This window comes from Microcaecilia unicolor, chromosome 1 (assembly GCF_901765095.1).
Source record: "Microcaecilia unicolor chromosome 1, aMicUni1.1, whole genome shotgun sequence".
In the NCBI taxonomy this organism is placed as follows: Eukaryota; Metazoa; Chordata; class Amphibia; order Gymnophiona; family Siphonopidae; genus Microcaecilia; species Microcaecilia unicolor.
The window spans coordinates 118,305,193-118,324,674 of NC_044031.1; the positions used below are offsets into that span (position 1 = coordinate 118,305,193).

Consider the following 19,482-nt stretch of genomic DNA (forward strand, 5'->3'; position numbering starts at 1 on the left):
TAAGGAATAGTGTCTCAGTTCCCCCTCTTATTGTGGACTACTGCCTATAAATGTTATTGTAGATCAGGGATTTCCCTGGATAATTACTTCCTTTTAAATTATGGCGTACTGCTTGACAAAGTTCGCTTTGGAATTATGTAAAAAATAATTTTTTTATAAATAAAAAATTTAAAAAATAAATGCTAGCCTTTGCCATGCTCATTGATCCCCGTGCTGGGGCCCTCTGATCATCCAACAATAGCAAATGCGGGAGCTAGTCTGGTGCTGATGGTCTCTACCACCCGCATTTGCTTCCAATCATCGGCCCCTCAGTTCATTTAAAGGAACACCAAACTAAAATGCCATCACATACCATGAGCTTTAAATGAATGCATAATCCTAGATTTTTTTTTCTCATGAAATTTACAGGTCTAGCCTAAAACTGGGAAAATAGAAAATAAAAACAAAACATATAACAGAATCAACCTTATACTGAGATCAAGAATTATGCCTTCTTCCTGTAGACTCTTACATAATGTCACATTAACTCTGGACCAGTACTATGCAGTGATGGCAGAGCTAACCTTAGTATGATGCATTCGCTCGGACAGTTCAGCCCCCGTACCATCCTCCTTGACATATTGAAGAAAAAGGCCCCTGAATTTAAGGAGCACGGGGGTAGAGGGGAGTGAGTGGGGGGGGGGAGAGAAATCACCTTCTGCCCTAGCTCAGATATTTCTGGGTACACACCACTTCAGGTCCTTCCCCAACAGCTTTACCGAGGAATGGGAAGGGATCTTAGACTTTAGGGGCTGAAGCTGCTTCCAAGTTGTGCTGGCAGCACCAGACTTAAACCAACTTTGTAAAATATGTTATACAATCAAAAGAAAATTGAAGTTCCTATTCCTCGGTAAAGCTGCTGGGGAAGGACCTGAAGTGGTCTGTACCCAGAAATATCTGAGCTGGGCAGAAGGTGATTTCTCCCACCCCACCCCCATCCCCTTGCTCCTTAAAATCAGGGACCTTTTTCTTCAGTGTTTCAAGGAGGAGATATTAAATTTTTTTAGAAAAAGGACTCATACACATTTCTCTCAAGTTCTCTATATGATTGTTTCAATTTACCCAGCTGTAAATGGCAATTATAGCAATGCTCTTCCTTTGCTACTTTGAAAGCTTTCCTGCTTGGAAAATGTCAGCTAATCACCCACTCCAGCGGTTTTCTGCATATTTGTTTGAGAAGAAATAAATTATAGTGAGCATTTGAAATCCTTTTTGGTTAACAGGTGTTGCTATAAATCCAGAACAGCCAATGTCCGTTATAATAGAAAATGAATTTTTGTCATGATTGCTCACCATAAAGAAAGGCAAGGGAATAAATGTAGTAGCAGAAGCAGCAATCCCTGCAATGTGAGTATTTCCCATGAGATAATGGCCTCTGGCTATAATCTGACTAAATCTCTAATGTTAGGTCAGCCTCTCAGTGGATACTCAGAAGCCATAGGGATTGTTGCCATTAGAAAAACAAGTCTGAAAATATCATCATTTTCCTAATTAAAAGTTACTTCTAAAGTGTTTAGGTCCAGATGCTCTTGGTAACCAGCTATTGTTGATATTTATAACATGGATTACCAAAGGTAGTACACTTAGCTCAAGCTGGTACTATGGCATCTTTTGTATTTTGTTTTGTACTGATAACTGGATCATTATTTTACAAATGTTCCCATTAAATAGAGATATCTAAATTATTTGTTAACTCTTCCTTTCATAATTTATTTCCACTAAATTTAAATTTTCATCATAAATGCTAATATTTTTCTTTTCTTGGTGCCTCCTTCCTGTTATGTACCTAAACACAATTTTCAGTTTTAATGTAGAAGGAAAGGGGTAACTTCACACTAGGAGAGTCTGAGAAGTGAACCAGCAGACATATTTAAAATAGACCCTAGAGATATACGGGACAAAGACATCAGAATGAGGGGAGCCACAGGTGCCATGGCACCCCCAACGTTTTCCTTCCCTCCCTTCTCCCAGTTTGGCCATGCCTGGTCCAGCTGATTTTACTGCTCTTCTGTCTGCTTCCACTCCCCATAAACTGGCACCTCTCCTTCTTTCTTTCACTCCCACACCTCCTACCCGCGAACTGGCATCTCGCCCCATCTCTCAATCTCCTCCTATACCCTGTCACCTCCCCGGTGTACCTTTAAAACTTTTCTGCATCCTTCTAGGCAGTGGTGCACTAGAACTGGCTCGCATCGGCTTGTAAGAGCTGGTTGTTAAATTTTGCTCATTTTTGCAAGCTGGTTGTTGAATGAAGCCTGGTAGCCACACAAATATCTGGGGGGGGGGGGGGGGTCCTCCCCCCCTAGCTGACAGCATCATCCTCTGTCCCTCCTCACCTGCCCGCATGTCCAGCATATCTCTCTCAACCTCCCAGCTCATATCTTCTCTCAGGTTCATCCCCCTCACCACCGTCTGTCAAACATCACTACTCTTCCAGCAGTGTTAGTGGTAACACGCTTCCTGGCCAACCTGGAGCCTTTTCTCTGTCAGATCCCGCCCACACATAAGCAGGAAGTTGGCATCAGCGGGGCGGGACACGGCAGAGGAAAGGCTCCGGGTTGGCCAGGCAGCGTGTTACCGCTAGAGCTCCTGGAAGAGTAGTGAGGTTTGAAGGATGACCGGTGAGGGGAATGAATCATCTGAGGTGGGAAGCAGAGGGGCCCTTTTACAGAGTGGTGGTAAGTCCAAAGCAGACTTATCGCACTCTAAAACTGAACTACTTCCAGGGGAACGTGGCTGGAAGCAGTAGTCCTGGGTTGAGCGCGTGCCATTTCTGGCACTCCTAGGAAATTCATTTTTGTATAGCATGGCGCTAACCTGGCAGTAATCGTCTATCACCGTGTGCTGCCTGGTTACTGCTGAGTTACCATGGGAGGCCTTACCGCCACCTCAGTTATCTTACCTCATGGCCATTTGGGGGGGTGGTATAAAGGGCCCTGGTGTGTGGGAAAAATGGTCCCCACCGCTACCGCAGGGCCCTTTTTCCTGCAGCTTAGTAAAAGGATATCTGAGAGAGGTATGCTGGACAGATGGGGGGGGGAGACAATGTTGCTGTGTTAGCTCTAGTGTCTTGTCCACAAGGAGGGTGAGCCCTTAGGTCCCGCAAGGCCCAGAAGGACCTCAAACGACAGCCGTGCAACCCCAAGTCTTCACCCACGGCGACCGCCGTTCACCAAGGGTTGAGCCCCCAGCTGCAGGCGGTCAACGGGACTTCAGGAACCGCGGGGTTGACGGACTGACCTGGCTGGAACCGGGAGAGAAGCGGGCAGGTGGAAAAGAAATGTCCACAAACTGGCAGCAGATCAGGGCAGACAGCAACTGCGAAGTCGGAGTCAGGCAAGAGGTCAAGGCAGGCGGCTAGTAGAGGGGTCAAAGTCAGGCTAGAGGTCTAGGCAGGCAGCTAGGCAGGGATAACCAGGAAACAGTCCAAAATCTAGAAACAGCAACACCAGGGAAACGACGAAACACAGGAACCACGGAGAATGGCCTCGGGAACAGAACCTAAAGCAAAGTGCTAGCTCAGTTCCCTTCCTTAAATACAGTACAACATCAGCCGCCCCGCCCCCGTAGGTATAGCCGACCAATCCGGCCCTGGGTATCGGCAGAGCCCCTCTGATTGGCTCTGTCCGATTTCCCAGGCGGGACCACCAACTTGGCCTCCCAATCCGGCACCTCAGAGGCGGAGCTCCGGGCCCTCCCGCCCAGGAGGGAAGAAGACGCCAACCATCGCGCCTCGGCGCCGCCTCCTTCGGCGGCGTGAACATAGCCCCCACAGCCGGCGACCGAGAGACCGGCGGCCGCAGTCGCTGACCTCCGGCCTCGGTCCCGGCTGGAACGGCCATCACTGCGGCGGCCCCCGGCTCCCCGCCGAGGCCTCCGGGCCGCTACCCCTCGCCGCAGAGGACGCTGGCTCCCGCCCCCCGCGGCGGAGGAGCAGGTAGGAGCGCGGGACGCGACATCTAGGCAAGAAGATTTGATTGAGAACAGGTGACGGCATGAAGTCTAAAAGTTTTAGGTTAATCTGTGTTTCCCCTTCCCCAGGCAGCTGACATCGCTGTAAACTGAAAACAAAGCATGCAAACCTATATTTTTCAAATATGCCGGCTTGTGCAGCATATGGATATACACAGAGGAAGTATAATAATGTAATAACTTTTCATAGGTACAGTAGTAATTTGTTATAAATGTCATTTGGAAGGGCTGGTTATAGGGACACCCTAGTACTGTTATATTCGTGCAGAAACTTTTTTTTTCCCTGGTAAAGGGCCACTAAAAACAGACATCATATTATGAGAATCAGGTGCTCAACATTCAGAGTTTCTATTTATTTATTTATTTACTTACTTAATTTTTACATCTATATCCCAAGTTTAACATGAATTAGGTTGAAACCTGGGAGAATTTAAAATTTTTTATTTTTTCCTGTGCCTAAATCAAAAGAGAAAGCTGGTTTGTAGGAACTTGCTTCTTTTGTTTTGTTGTAATGCAGTGGTATTTTATTAAAGAAATGCACTTAATATTGTTTATTACTGCTATTTAAAAGAGAGGGATTGAATAATGAGGGCAGAGCTACCTTTATGCAGAAGTTGAGTCAATCTAAAGGTGCCAGCATTTTCGAGTTCTGTAGTATATATTTATTTCTTCTTCAAGTCTGTTTGGATATAAAAGGCATGATTTTTTATTAAATTGTTTTGTTTTTTTTGGAGGGGGGGGTAATCTTTGTCTCCCGGCTGTATGTTTGTATATAGATGAGTCCTAGGAATGGCTAAAGGAAAATAGCAGTAGAACAGTTGGAGCTGAATAACATTTATGTTCATACCAAGTTAATTATTTTCAGTGGAGAGGTGTGGTAGCCATGTTAGTCCACTTTTAAAGGTAATCAATAGAAATAAAACAAAATAAAACATGGAAAAGAAAATAAGATGATACATTTTTTATTGGGCATAACTTAATACATTTCTTGATTAGCTTTCAAAGGTTGCCCTTCTTCGTCAGATCGGAAATAAGCAAGTGTTGGTAGATGACAGTATATATAAGTGAAACATCAAAGCATTTCAGTGACAGTCAAACAGGATGGGGGTGGATAGGTGAGAGACCTATCCACCTATCTCACCTATCCACATCTGTTGTGTTATTTTGTTGAGTGGAAACAGTCGAGTGGGCTTATAGGAAGGGAGGGGAGTATGGGAGGGGAAGGGTTCTTGTGGTTGCATATGGAATTCACATTAAATAATATTGTATATTTTAATATTATTTGTAAATTGGTTGCTACATTATACCTTTGTACCAACAAAATGTATAATAAAGTTACATACATATATATCACATTTTTTGGGGGGGAGAGCCTTTTGTTAAACATTTACCAGCACACCACTATCTCTAGGTCTCCAATAGTGAGCATTGATTCAGATGCACAGCTATTACCCACCTCAGCGCTTTTCCTCTGCCCTGGTTCCACCTATGCAATAACAGGAAGTTGCATCAAAGGGAAGATGCAGAGGCAGGAAGAAGGCAGTGTGTTTGAATCGCTGCTCACTTCCAGCAACCCTGAGAAGTTAAAAAAAATTTTAAACGTGCACCAGGGAGGGGACAGGGGATGAGAGGAAGTTGAGAGACAAGGCAAGATGCTGACTTATGGTGGGAGCAGAAGAAAGAGGGAGAGGTGCTGATTTACAGGCAGGAGGAAGAGATTCTGGACCTTGGGCAGAGGGGAGGGAGAGAGACATGCCTGAAAATGGGAGAGAAGGAGAGGGATGTTGAACCCCAGGGGGAGGAGGGAGGACAACAGGGAAAAGAGAGAAATAGATATTGGATCAGGAGGGAGGGAAGAAGGACAGCAGGGGATAGGGGAGATGCCAGATCATGGGAATAGGGGGTGGAATAGAGAATGAGAGATGCTGGGCCATAGAGAGAAGGTAAACTCTGAGCAGGGAACAGAGAAGAAATAGAGATAAAGGAAGGGAAGAGACAGGGGGATTCTGAACATGAAGTTAAACAGAGCAGGAAGAGGCTGACTGTGGGGGGAAAAGGGGAAAAGAGTTGAGGGAGATGTTGACTATTAGGGAAAGAAGGGAAGAGAGGGGGTGATGCTGACAATGGAGGGAAGGGGAGAGAGTGGGAAGATACTGGCTGTTGGGGGAAAGGATAAGAAATGAAGAAGGGGAGATGCTGACTATGGGGGGAAGGGAAAGAACGGGAGAGAGAGAGGGGGAGATGCTGATTGGGGGAGAGAAGGAGAAGGAGTAGACAGAGGGTGGAAATGCTAACTATCGGGAGAGAGAGAAGGAGTGATAGGACATACTGGGCTACCTAGATGGAGGGAAGAAGAAGAAGGAGATATGCTGGACATGATGAGACCATGTGAGAGAGGCCATGGAGGTTGTGCCCATTTTGTTTAATATATTTGTGAGAGATATTGCTGAAGGGTTGGAAGGAAAGGTTTGCCTTTTTGCGGATGACACGAAGATAGCCAATAGAGTGGATACCCTGGAGGGAGTAGAAACGATGAGAAGGGATCTCCAAACGTTAGAAGAATGGTCGAGGGTCTGGCAGTTAAACTTTAATAAGCTGATAATAGTACTGGGTTTTGAGAAGATATCAGTTTCCAATTAGGTAAACATAAGATTTTTCTTAGAGAAACCAGAAATTACGATATAAATTACAAAACTAAAGTGTATAAAGCTATTTTTGCAAACACAAGAAATGTGAAAACAAAATTATTAATTATTAATTGTGCTCAGTGTTTTTGGTGCATTACAGTGACCCAAGGGCTCAAAATGAGTAAAAACACCATTCCACCATACCATCGTTGCACTACCTGCCTCCACTCCTACATGATATGATGTTTACAACAGAAATTAAACAGTCTTAAAAAGAGCTCCTTAGCTTTGTATCATCTTAGGAGGAAAATCTTTGCTGTAGCGGGAGTTCGGTGTCAATATGCAGGTACTAGTATGAGCTCCGGGTCTGTGTAAAGCTTTTATATGCCAAAGACCCAATGTGACCACATAAACTCAACAATTAACGTTCAATGTCCATGGTTCCCATTAATTGAACGTTAATTGTTGAGTTTATGTGGTCGCATTGGGACTTTGGCATATAATCTTCCGGTACCATGCTTGATTTTATAGATAAATTACATATTACCAACAATAGTTCCACAAGTTCATTTTTCAATTCTATCAGTTCTCTGAGATGAATCCAGTCCAGGAGATTTGCTACTCTTCAATTTGTCAAATTGCGCCATTACATCTTCCAAGTTTATAGAGATTTCATTGAGTTTCTTTGACTCGTCAGTTTTGAATACCATTTCTGGCACCGGTATCTCTCAAAAATCTTCCTCTGTGAAGACCGAAGCAAAGAATTCATTTAATCTCTCTGCTATGGCTTTGTCTTTCATGAGTGCCCCTTTTACCCCTCGATCATCTAACAGTCCAACCAATTCTTTTACTAGTTTCTTGCTTTTAGTATACCTAAACAAATTTTTACCATGTGTTTTTGTCTCCAATGCAATCTTATTTTTCAAACTCCCTCTTTGCCTTCCTTATCAGTGCTTTGCATTTGACTTGCAATTCCTTATGCTGTTTCTTATTTTCAGTCGGATCCTTCTTCCATTTTCTGAAGGATTTTCTCACAGCTCTAATGCCTTCCTTCACCTCACTTTTTAACCATGCCAGCTGTCATTTGGTCTTCCTTCTTCCTTTTTTAATACACAGAATATATTTGGCCTGTGCTTCGAGGATGGTATTTTTGAACAGCATCCTCGCCTGATGTAAATTTTTAACCTTTTGCAGCTGCTCCTCTAAGTTTTATTTTTTTCACCAAAATGGAAGATGAAGTTTAATGTGGACAAATGCAAAGTGATACACATTGAGAAGAATAATCCAAATCATAGGTACTTGATGCTAGGGTCCACCTTAGGAGTCAGTGTGAAAGAGGACTGTGTTTCTCAGTTTCAACAGACTTAAATATCCATCAACATAGTAATAAAGGGGAAATATGATAAAATCTAACCAAATAGTCATCATACAAATAAAAATAGAAATTTTAATATGGTATACTAAAAGAAAACAATCATTGATTAATGTTGCCTTTTCAGTTTATGTCATTTGTTCCCCTTTATTTATCCTAATTGTATTTTATACTGATGATATATTTACAGTTGTACTCACAATTTGTATTTTCTAGTTGTTGCTGTTTTTCTTCAGCCTTTGTGGTGTTCTGTCTCTCTTTTGGTTTACGTTACTTCCAGTACAATCTCCAGCATTCTTACTTCCAGTTTAGATTCTAGTCTTTCCCGTAAGATCAAAGAAACTGTCAAAAGGGTAGTAGCATCCACTATCTCATAGCTTTCATCCTGCTTTGTCTCTTCACTTAATTATGAACTATCAGAAGTAATTATAAATATAATTTACAGACAAGTGAAAGAGACCACAGCTTTAAAGGTAGAAGGTAATTATCTGCATAATGGTAAGAATACAAGAGCCTCTTGATTGTACTGTAACATTCATGGTAGTTGTTAAACTTCCAGTTATCGAAGAGATATTGAGGACTGGAGCCTTAAAGGACTTTATATATTAAACGTACAATTTTGACTGTGTACCAGGCTCCCAATAAAGCTACAATCTGTGACACCTGACCTAGAATAGTCCCTGCAATAATTGCCATATCAAATATATTACCTTTACCCAAAAGTAAACTAGGTGGGGGATTATACAGCGGGGGAAATATCTGGTATTTGTGAGTGAAGGTTTATTGTACTGTAGGCAACTAGAGATTAGCTCTGAGCTAGAGACCCCAAAAGAGCATGAGGTCAAAAATACGAGGGGATAGCTAGCAGGGCCATAGCAAGCTATAACTAGGCCCCATGCGACTTGCCCACCCATCCTTTCTTGTGCTGCTAACCCCCCCCCCCCCATGATATATCAGACTTTCAGTTATGAGTTTTATATTTTATTCAAATAGTATTTCCAACTTCACATAGGCCTATTAGCTAATATAACCATGTAAAACACTGGTAGGTAGCAGCCTGCAAAGAATATAAGTTACACGTGTCCTCTGAATACAACCATCTAGCCCCTGTTTAATTTTGTGAAATGTAACCTCTCGATCCATAAAAGTAAAACTAATGATACGTTCACCAACCAAATCAGTAAGGAACAGGAGCACAAATACAATAATTTGATTATTTCAAAGATACTTTTCTCGCTTTCTGCACAGCAAAATCATGAATTACACTGTTATAATTGAGAATGCCAACTATTTCATGCTCAATGGTCAAAATTGTGAAGTTGAATAAACGTTCTTGGCCCATTGAAGACCTGAGATAATTCTTTATAAGCTTCATCTTGCCAGAACTCCGTTCACAAGAAGCAGTGGTGACTGGAATTGTAAGAAAAATTCTAACAGCAATCTCTAAGTTGGAATATACGTCTTTTAAGGAATGATTGTGGATAAAGTTGCAAAAAGGTCCATTTGCCTAAAATTTGAAATGATTTCAGAATCATACTTCCAAGCTAGATTAGCTGCACAAGATTTTGCTTCTTCCACTGAGAAGGCTGGAAGATAGTTTCCAGTGATTTCCAGTGAGAAATTCAAAGTCAGAAGAAATCCCAGCAAATGTTTAAAAATGTCACTGCATTTGAGTTACAAGATTGTCATAAACCATGTTGCATTCTCTTTCAAAATTATTTTCTGGTGTAAACAGATCACCATCCCATTCACTTAGACATATCCGCTTTGCTTTATGTCCCCTCTTGGCTGCAAAAAAAGATTCATTGCCAATTTTTTTCAGCTGCAATCTTCGATGCATGGATTATTTCTGTGATCCTTTTGTCATGCATGTACCCTTGCAACTGCTTTAAAGCTCTACCAACAGATATGTTCTTTGAGGGAAACAACAATTTTCTCTGTCAATCACCATAAGAACCTGAGACCACAGCAGGGGCCTGGCCAGAACTAACACTTGGGGGGGGAGGGCAGAGTTAACATTGGGGGGGCACTAGGCATATAGGCTTGACTAGTACTTGTGTTACTCTTAAATAATGCCTTAGAGGGCACTCGATAACGGATTTCTAAGTAAAAAGTCTGTCCTGCATCTACATAAACAATTTGCACACTTATGTAAACTTTGGAAACACTGTCATTTTTAAATGAAGTTGCATTATCCCATAACTTAAACACCATTATAATAGACTTGCGTCTGGTCAACCTCTCAACACACATCACAGTATCCTGGAAAATAATTACTGCAGTGGCACATATTTATTTATTTATTAATTAGGATTTATTTACCGCCTTTTTGAAGGAATTCACTCAAGGTGGTGTATAGTAAGAATAGATTAAACATGAGCAGCAGGCAGTTAGAGCAGAAAAAATATTTGAACAACAATACAAAGTATGGCATGGTATACTTCTTAGCAACTACTGCTCTATTTATCCTTTTACTAGGGTCCCTTGGTTTTGTGTGGTCTATTTGCTATATGTTTCAAGGGAAGTCTGAGTGTTGTTTCCCCTGGAGTGTGTTTTTGTTTTCGTTTTCTTTTTTTTTTTTTTTTTTAGTGTTTTCGTTTTCTATACTAAATTAATAACTGGACCTCAATGCTTCCACTCCTGGATTGTCACCTTCAAGGTGCATCATAGCCTTGCATTATCAAAAGGATTCCAGGATAAATTGTGGAGCTAGTCCTATCATCAGTCCTATATTTTCTAATTTTCATTTTACCACCAGTGCAGACACCAATGTAAAAAACTCCTAATGAGAAAAACCATTTGTGTCTCACTGTTGGTTTCTTTCAAACATACACACCCTGTGAAAACACACTGCTTAAACTATTAGAAACCTTCATTTTTCTGTAAGTTTTCTTCTATGCTTCCCCCACACCTTATGTTTCATCATTTAAGGCACTTCTGCTGCCTATTCTCAAACCCGCACTTATCTTATGTAGTGTGTTCTCTAGCCGGCTGGTGCAGTTGAGTCTCCTCTCTCTGACTTCCTCCGCTGTAACTTCCTTCCCCTGTTATAGGTATAGACAGCTATTGACAGACTTTCCGTGCCTTAAATTATTCCATTCTTTTCTCTTTGTGGATATAAGAAGCTATTATTCATCCGACAAGAACATCTTGTTTCGCAAATAATTTCGCTGCTTCAGGAAAACCTGTATCCTGTAACCTGTATCCTGTAAAAAAGTAAAAGAAGGACACAGGTTTTTCTGAAGCAGGGGGCATTTTTAAGGAGGAGCTGGGGGTTATGCAGGTTCCGGGACTTGCATAACTAAGCAGATTAATTTAGGACAGCTAACAAGCTGTCCTAACTTCACCCGCTTCCCAATGTGGGCCCCAGCACTAAATATCAGCTGGGACCCACATGACTATATTTTACCTTTAAAGCCCCCCCCCCCCCCAATCCGCTTCCTACTCCCCCCCTCCTGCTTCCTCTCCCTAGCCTGTGGTAATCAAAATACCTCCTCTCCCCCCTGAACAACCCCCCCCAAGGTCTAGGTAGGCCCCCCCCAGGTCTACCTGATGTCCTTGGTGGTCTGTGGGGATCATTAGGGGGAAAGGCAAAGGTGCATCAAGCTCAGAAATTAGCCAGATAAGACCAGGGATTCTAGAGAAGTACACTTTTACCCCAAAATGGCTCATTGCAAGTCTGTGTGTGAAGCAATTCCAACTTCTGAAGCATAGACACTTTGATAGAGTGAAACATAGAAGTTAGGGAATTTCTCCTCAAACTGTCTCCCCGGTCACACAGTATTCCCCCCCCAAACGTGCACATAACCCACATTCACACAGATATATACCCACAACACACACACACACATATCCACGTACAACACACACAGATATAGGCTACAACGTGTCTTTATAAAATAGGCTTAAAATTGTTGCTTACTTGGCTTCCATTCTAATCACCAGTTATAAATTTACTCCCTCTAAGTAGAAGGACATTTTCAGTCTAGAGACTTTACCCAGGTAACATTTTGCACACACTACTATCAATATCATACTCTCTTGTGGCAAAGTAAAAAAGATTTTATTGCCCAACGTATCTCTAGCGCAGCTTCCAAACCCTGTGCTTTATTTAATCTTATTGAATCAATTCCTCTTCAGGCTCCTCCCTGCCCTCCTATGACCCCACCATTCTTTCTCCAACTTCCTTGGGATCTTTCTAGAATCAAAAAATTCAAACTTTATGCTCTTCTTTCAACATCTCTTCCTTACAGAGTCCCACTTTCATAAGAACATAATAGGACCCATACTGGGTCAGATCATTGGTCTATCTAGCCCAGTATCCTGTTTCTAATAGTGGCCAAGCCAATTCATAATACATGGAAGAAATCCAAATCGTGGCAACACTCCATGCTACCAATCCCAAGGCAAGCAGTTGCTTCCTCATGTCTGTCTCAATAGCATACTATGGACTTTTCCTCCAGGAACTTGTCCAAACCTTTTTTTACACCCAGATACACTAACTGCCTTTCCTACATCATCTAACAAAGAGTTCCAGAGCTTAACTATTCATTGAGTGAAAAAATATTTCCTCCTATTTGTTTGAAAAGTATTTCCATGTAACTTTCTTGAGTGTCCCCTAGTCTTTGTACTTTTGGAACGAGTAAAAAATTGATTTACTTCTATGCATTCTACACCATTCAGGATGTTGTAGACTTCAATCATACCTCCCCTCATCCATCTCTTTTCCAAGCTGAAGAGCCCTAACCTCTTTAGACTTTCCTCATATGAGAAGCGTTCAGTCCCCTTTATCATTTTGGTCTCTCTTCTTTGAACTTTTCTAATTCCACTATATCTTTTTTGAGATACGACAACCAGAACTGAATGCAGTACTCAAAGTGAGGTTGCACCATGGAGCGATATAGAGGCATTGTAGCATTTTCATTCTTATTCACCATCCCTAATAATTCCTAGTATCCTGTTTGCTTTTTTGGTCACCGCCGCACATTGAGCAGAAGACTTCAGCGTATTATCTACAATGACACCTAGATCTTTTTCTTGGTTGCAGACTCCCAAGGTGGACCCTAGCATCACGTAACCCTCCTCTTCCTCCAACTCCCCTCCCTCAACACCACCCTTTGTTGTTCCTTCATCCACTTGGCCTGCTTTCACAGTACCCACTCTGACTTCAGTCAAACATGCAATTACCAATACTAATCCTTCAGGCTCTTCATTTGATCTCTGGCTAGCATTTCTCTTTAAACGTGCTTCACCTCAAATTCTTCCTCTTCTTCTCTCACTGATTCAGCTTAGTTTATCTTCCAGCCATGTCCCCACATCCTGGAAACATGCTTTAGTTACCCCTCTCTTAAAGAAACCAACCAACCCTGCTATCATCCAATTTCAAACCTCCCATTTCTCCTACTGGAAAAGGTCGTTCATTATCACTTAACAGATTTTTTTGATTCCTCCCTTGTCCTTCATCCTTACCAGGCTGGTTTCTATAAGCACAGAGACTCTTCTTACAGCTCTTTATGATTCTATTAGAACTTCTCTTGACCAGCACTTTTCAGTTGCTATTGGACTTACCTTCTGCTTTTGACTTGGGTGATCATCCACTGCTTCTGTGCCATATTCACTCTGCTGGTATCTGTGACACTGTTCTTCAGTGGTTCCGTAGTTATCTGTCTGACCGTTCATTCCAAATTGCACATCAGCAGACCTTTACTCTTACTTTCCCTGTTGATTCTGGTGTTCCTCAAGGCTCTATTCTTGCTCCAACTCTTTTCAATATCTTTCTTGCACCACTTCTCACTATTATCCAGTCAAATCCCTGCTTTCCCTTCTGTTATGTTGACGATATCCAAATTCTCTATCATGTTCCTCCCTCACGAACAGATTTAACTGAACTTACATTGAAACCACAAATGAATGCTGTTGAAAAATCTTCTCTTTCTTTTCACTTTACTGAATATGTTCTGTGTGCTCGCTTTTTTTCCACGTCATCAATACATGCCCTTCTATTGTCTCTTGTCATTACACATCTAGACTATTGTAACTTGCTTTATTCTGGCCTACCACTTCACTCTCTAAAGCATCTTCAATTGTTGCAATCCACTGCTGTCCGCCTTCTCTATTTTGCAAAACCTTTTCATCATATCACCCCCTTCCTTTATAAAAAAAACATTGGCTTCCTCTTTCAGCATATATTCAGCTTAAAATTGTAATTTCGGTATTTAAATCCTGATTTCCAACCTCTCCGGATTATCTCTCCTGTCATGTATTGTACTGTTTTGGGATATTACCAGGTACTTGTGACCTGGATTGGCCACTGTTGGAAACAAGATGCTGGGCTTGATGGACCTTCAGTCTGTCCCAGTATGGCAATATTTATGTACTTATCTCATTTCTTACACCCCCACACGTTCACTCCGTTCTTCAAATTCTGGTCTGTTCCAACTCCTACCACCCTCTGTTATCAGACTCACCTCCACACGAGTATCAGCTCTTAGTTACGTTGGACCCAAATTATGGAATGTTCTCCCTGCTTCTCTTCATTCAGAAACTTCACATAAACAATTTAAATCCTCATTAAAAACTCACCTTTTCTCTTTAGCATACCAAACTTGTTATTAACCCCTTCTTCACCTTTCGTTTCATCAGCAACTTGATTGTTTTATTATAAACAAACTGCTTTGAAGTCAGTCTTGGCATATAGCAATATATCAAGCAATGTAAATAAATAAATAACTATTTAATTGCCAGGGCAAATTCCATTGAAAACTGCCTCCACTCTGTATATCCTTTCAGAGGTACCATATAAAGCTAAATATCTCTTTCAAAGGCACACACACACTCAGAGGGGTTGGAAAGAATTCCGTGAGACTTGCTCCGCATGCTTTCCTCATGTTTAATGTTAATCATTCATCAAGTATAATACTACGCAGCAAAATATACAAGCTAAATAGACACATATCTGCCCAATATTCAAAACCATTTAACTAACTAGGAACATTTCCTGGCCAGTTAAATGGCACTTAACTGGCTATCCAATGATATTCAGCAGGAAATTTCTGGTTATCTCCTGCTGTATATTGCCAGTTAGCGCTTAGTGGATAACCGGTTATATCATGCGATGTAACAGGTTATCTGCTAATATTCAGTGCATTGCCAGCTAAGTTTGGTGGCCAAATTTGCCCGCCAAAATAGCAGGCCTATCTTTGGCCAGTTTCAACTTAACCAGCCAGCACTGAATATCAGCTTGGTCAGTTAAGTTGAAACTGGCCAAAAAACACCCGGATATTCAATGCTAGTCACCGGAAATGTCCCGGCATTGAATATCCAGGCTCAGTGCCGAACGCAGGAGTCAGTCTGGCTAACTCCTGCAGGCACATATATCTTATTATTTGTCTAACTGGCCATAATACATTCTAGCCACCATCCTCAACTACTACACACTAATCACTGGTATTGTCAGTATACGCATATGAAAGAGTAGTCTAAAGCTTCTTTCTTTAATTTAAATTATGAATATGATTATTTGCTGGAGTAGAAGGCAAGGGCAGCTTGCTGAGAGTTTTTAATTCCCTGTTTCTGAATTTCAGGTGCAACCTCCCACCTATCCTGGGGAATATTACTAAAGATGTTGGGAACAAAACAAACCTTGTGACTGTTAATCCAAGCATCATAGCCCTAAAGTGAGTATTAAAGGTGATTATACCTATTGAATAATGTTATTTGCATTGTTTCATAGTGTCATTTATAAGCAGCTTTTAAAATTAAAGGTATCTTTATTATACATCTGCTTCTTAAACTTCAGAGCAGTTGCATTATTTGGGAAGAATTTCTGAGAGGCATCTGGGTATATTCTAAGAAACTGTTTAGTTAAAATGCAAATGAAAAGTTCGATATAGTCCTATGGTGTTGCCAAAGTGGTCACTAAAAAAGAGCAAGGAGTCCACAAAAAATACAGTCCAGAATACAAATTTTAATTTACTAGACCCAGTAACAAAAGAGAGGGTATTACAGCATGCAAATATACAACACAGACAAAAAAAGCCGTCCTTTATTGTGAAAAAGACCTGACATGGGCCGTGTTTCGGCGCACAAGCGCCTGCGTCAGGGGTCTAACATAAAAACACATAGAAATACAGTTATAAATACAATTATGAATTCAGATCACATATAAATAAACATTCATGCCATAATGTAATTAATGGTTGGATTATAAAAGCAATATAAAATATAATAACATAAATAAGATAATATAATAAATGGTTGAATTAAAATAATAAGATAAAATGCAGAAATGAAATGAATGAGGAACAGAATTAAGTCAGTGATGATCAGGGAAAAGTTAAAAATAGTATGTACAATCATGTGCACTTTTAAAAAACTTTATGTGCAAAAACATCAAATTAGTTTTAAATGATATAATATGGTGACCTTTTGTAATCTAACACACTTTCTCTGTGACCTAATGTGCAAAAGCGTCAATAAGATGACTTGTTGTAATAGCATGGTCATAGTATCATGAGTGTTAAAAAGTTATCATGTATTAAAATGCAAGAAAAAGAATGACTTACCAGGGTATGTCTTCACAATGTATGAGCAGAAGTTCTAAATGAATTGCCTAATTTAGAACAGAGAAGTGTATATGAATGGCCATCAAATGATAAAAAGATATTATCCTCCATTTGTTATGAGCAGTGAGTTCTAGTTTTAAAACAGCTGATGTTTCCCTAAATCCCGCCCCATATCGTCAGGGACATGTACAAAGATACTCTGTGAACTGAAAAAGTCCCGAGGTAAAATTAAACAGCGTTTTGAAAAACGAACGGATGGAACCTATGAAAAAGTCATATGACTATATGAGCCACCGTTAATAATTAACTTTAAAGATCTATGTGCAGTGGATACCCCATAAACCTAAGAAGTCCCGACGTGGAGTAAGACAGCGTTAAAGAAACGAGCAGATGGACCCTGTAACATTAAATTATATGTGAAAGAATCCATGGACTATGTAATAATGAGTGGAGCGGAACAGGTGGATGTGAAGCGTCTGTTCACGCTTTCCAGAAATACTAGGACTAGGGGGCATGTGATGAAACTACAGTGTAGTAAATTTAAAACAAATAGGAGAAAATGTTTCTTCACCCAACGCGTAATTAAACCCTGGAATTCATTGCCGGAGAATGTAGTGAAGGCGGTTAGCTTGGCAGAGTTTAAAAAAGGGTTAGACGGTTTCCTAAAGGACAAGTCCATAAACCGCTACTAAATGGACTTAGGAAAAATCAACAATTCCGGGAATAACATGTATAGAATGTTTGTACGTTTGGGAAGCTTGCCAGGTGCCCTTGGCCTGGATTGGCCGCTGTCGTGGACAGGATGCTGGGCTTGATGGACCCTTGGTCTTTTCCCAGTGTGGCATTGCTTATGTACTTATGTACTTAACCACCATGAGTTATAAACCATAATGATCTGTACATATCTCCTGTAGTTAATAAAGCTAGTGAAATAAACCTGCTTGAGCTTATACATAACCATCGGCTTCTCGAAGTTTGAAGGATTAAACTAACAACTTAGGGATCCAAATAATACTTACCAGCTACCGCTGGGCATACATTCAATCACGCTGAATGCTGGCTAGCTTCAAAACTGCCAAAAAGTGGGGCAAGCACGGTGAGGTTCTTATGTTTGTGAAGGCTGCCAAATTAAAATTAAGTGTTGATAGAAAAAAATAAATGTGTATGGAAGAAATTGAATGGATTTGAGTGAAATGTGTATGTATAAAAGACCCCTAAATTGGCATCCCTGAATTAGAAAGGCTATAACTGTTTGCTAACCCTATAAGGTAGCATGAAGAGGGCACATTTATGAAGGTTTTTTGGATGCAAAATGCTGTTTTACATGAATAAAAAGCTTTTTATAAAATTAGATCAAGCCTAAAAGTATGCATAATGCAGCCCAGAACATACTTGTAGAGTAGGTGCAGCGCTGTGTATGCTCTGTAGCGCTATAAAAATGCTAAATAGTAGTAGTAGTAGTAGGTGTGATCAGGGGAAGTGTTTTGATAGAGAATGTGCAGGGTATTGATTTACAAGCATATGTATGTAACTTACCCTCCCAACATTTACTCATGCTTCCAAGAAAATGTCCATGCACAATTTCTGCTAGATTTTGTGATGTATTCCTTCACAATTAACCTAGGCACCCCTTTGTAACATTGCCATCTACATATCCACATTGCAACTCTACTCCTTTCACTAGACAAAATGTGAAATTCATCACATATATCTTTTTGGCAGATATGGCAAACTGAAGGAAAATAAAATATCGTTTCTGGAGAACATCACAAGCTATGGTGAGGCTTTCCTTTTGTTGCCAGCCTTTTCTTATAGAACCAACACTGCTCTTTCCTTCAAAGTATACCACACTCTAAGAGAGTTCCATGCAAAGCAGAAGGCAATATTCTTCCATCCCAAGTACCTGAAAAGCCTTGCCCAGTTCTGGAGAACCAAAGGAGTGAGGGCGTATCGCCTGTCTTCTGGATTTATGATTACCAGCGCAGCCATAGAGCTATGTGAGAATGTGCGCTTGTATGGATTCTGGCCTTTCTCGAAATCCATTCAAGGGAAACCAATCAGCCATCACTACTATGATAACCAGCTGCCAAAACCTGGTTTCCATGCAATGCCCAAAGAATTTTACCAGGTTCTTCAACTGCACAGCAAAGGCATACTAAAGTTACAGTTTGGTGAATGTGAAAAGAGATGAAAAGGGTAGGCTTCTGGTTCTCAAGTGCAATTTTGCTCAAAGAAGCTTGAACAATTCAGGGAACTGTTAAAATACTAGAAAGCTGCTGTTGCTGTGACCTACATACACCAAAAGGTACCTCAGAGATGACTGTTTTAGACACTGGAGATTCACATGTCTTGGTGTGGAAGAAGATTGTTATATTGCGTTTCTGTCTATTTATATGTATTTCTGCATCTAATTTATAAAGAATCATGAAAAATGTTGCCTAATTACAGGAAGGTAGAATAAGTGCTTTATCTAGTGACTGAGTTCTTAAAAATCTGTGATGTCTTTTTCTGGGCCAGCTTAAATATTATACTTAGGGTTCAATCATTAGGTTATCGTAAGGAAAAAAGCAGCAACAGGCTGAACTTAGATTTACTGATTTCAAGACTGGTGCTGCAGCACTGGATTTTGCTAGTGATGCGTATTTGTTAATGCACCTTATAACACTTAGGGCTTCTTTTACAAAGCCGCGCTAGTGATTCCTGCGCGGTAAATGAGAGGAAGCCCATTCAATTCCTATGGGCTTCTTCGCATTTGCTGCATGGGAATCACTAGCACGACTTAGTAAAAGAAGCCCTTAATATATTCTATTAAATTAATGCCCATTAAGTTATGAATAAATGTACGTTAAATTGATTAACGCAATTTAAAAAGTTCTAGGGCACATTAAAAAATTGTGCTAAAATGAAT

At 40.7% G+C, this 19,482-nt stretch overlaps 1 protein-coding gene across 1 annotated transcript in view; it reads left to right on the top strand.

The window, feature by feature from the left end:
- Nucleotides 1-19,236, top strand: part of ST8SIA6 (ST8 alpha-N-acetyl-neuraminide alpha-2,8-sialyltransferase 6) — a 158,355-nt gene extending 139,119 nt beyond the window's left edge. The window contains exons 7-8 of the mRNA XM_030189932.1: nt 15,594-15,686; nt 18,297-19,236. Coding sequence (XP_030045792.1) covers nt 15,594-15,686; nt 18,297-18,765 — 562 coding nt within the window. The 3' untranslated portion in view covers nt 18,766-19,236. The remainder of the gene's footprint in view (nt 1-15,593; nt 15,687-18,296) is intronic.
- The last annotated feature ends 246 nt before the right edge of the window (nt 19,237-19,482 follow it).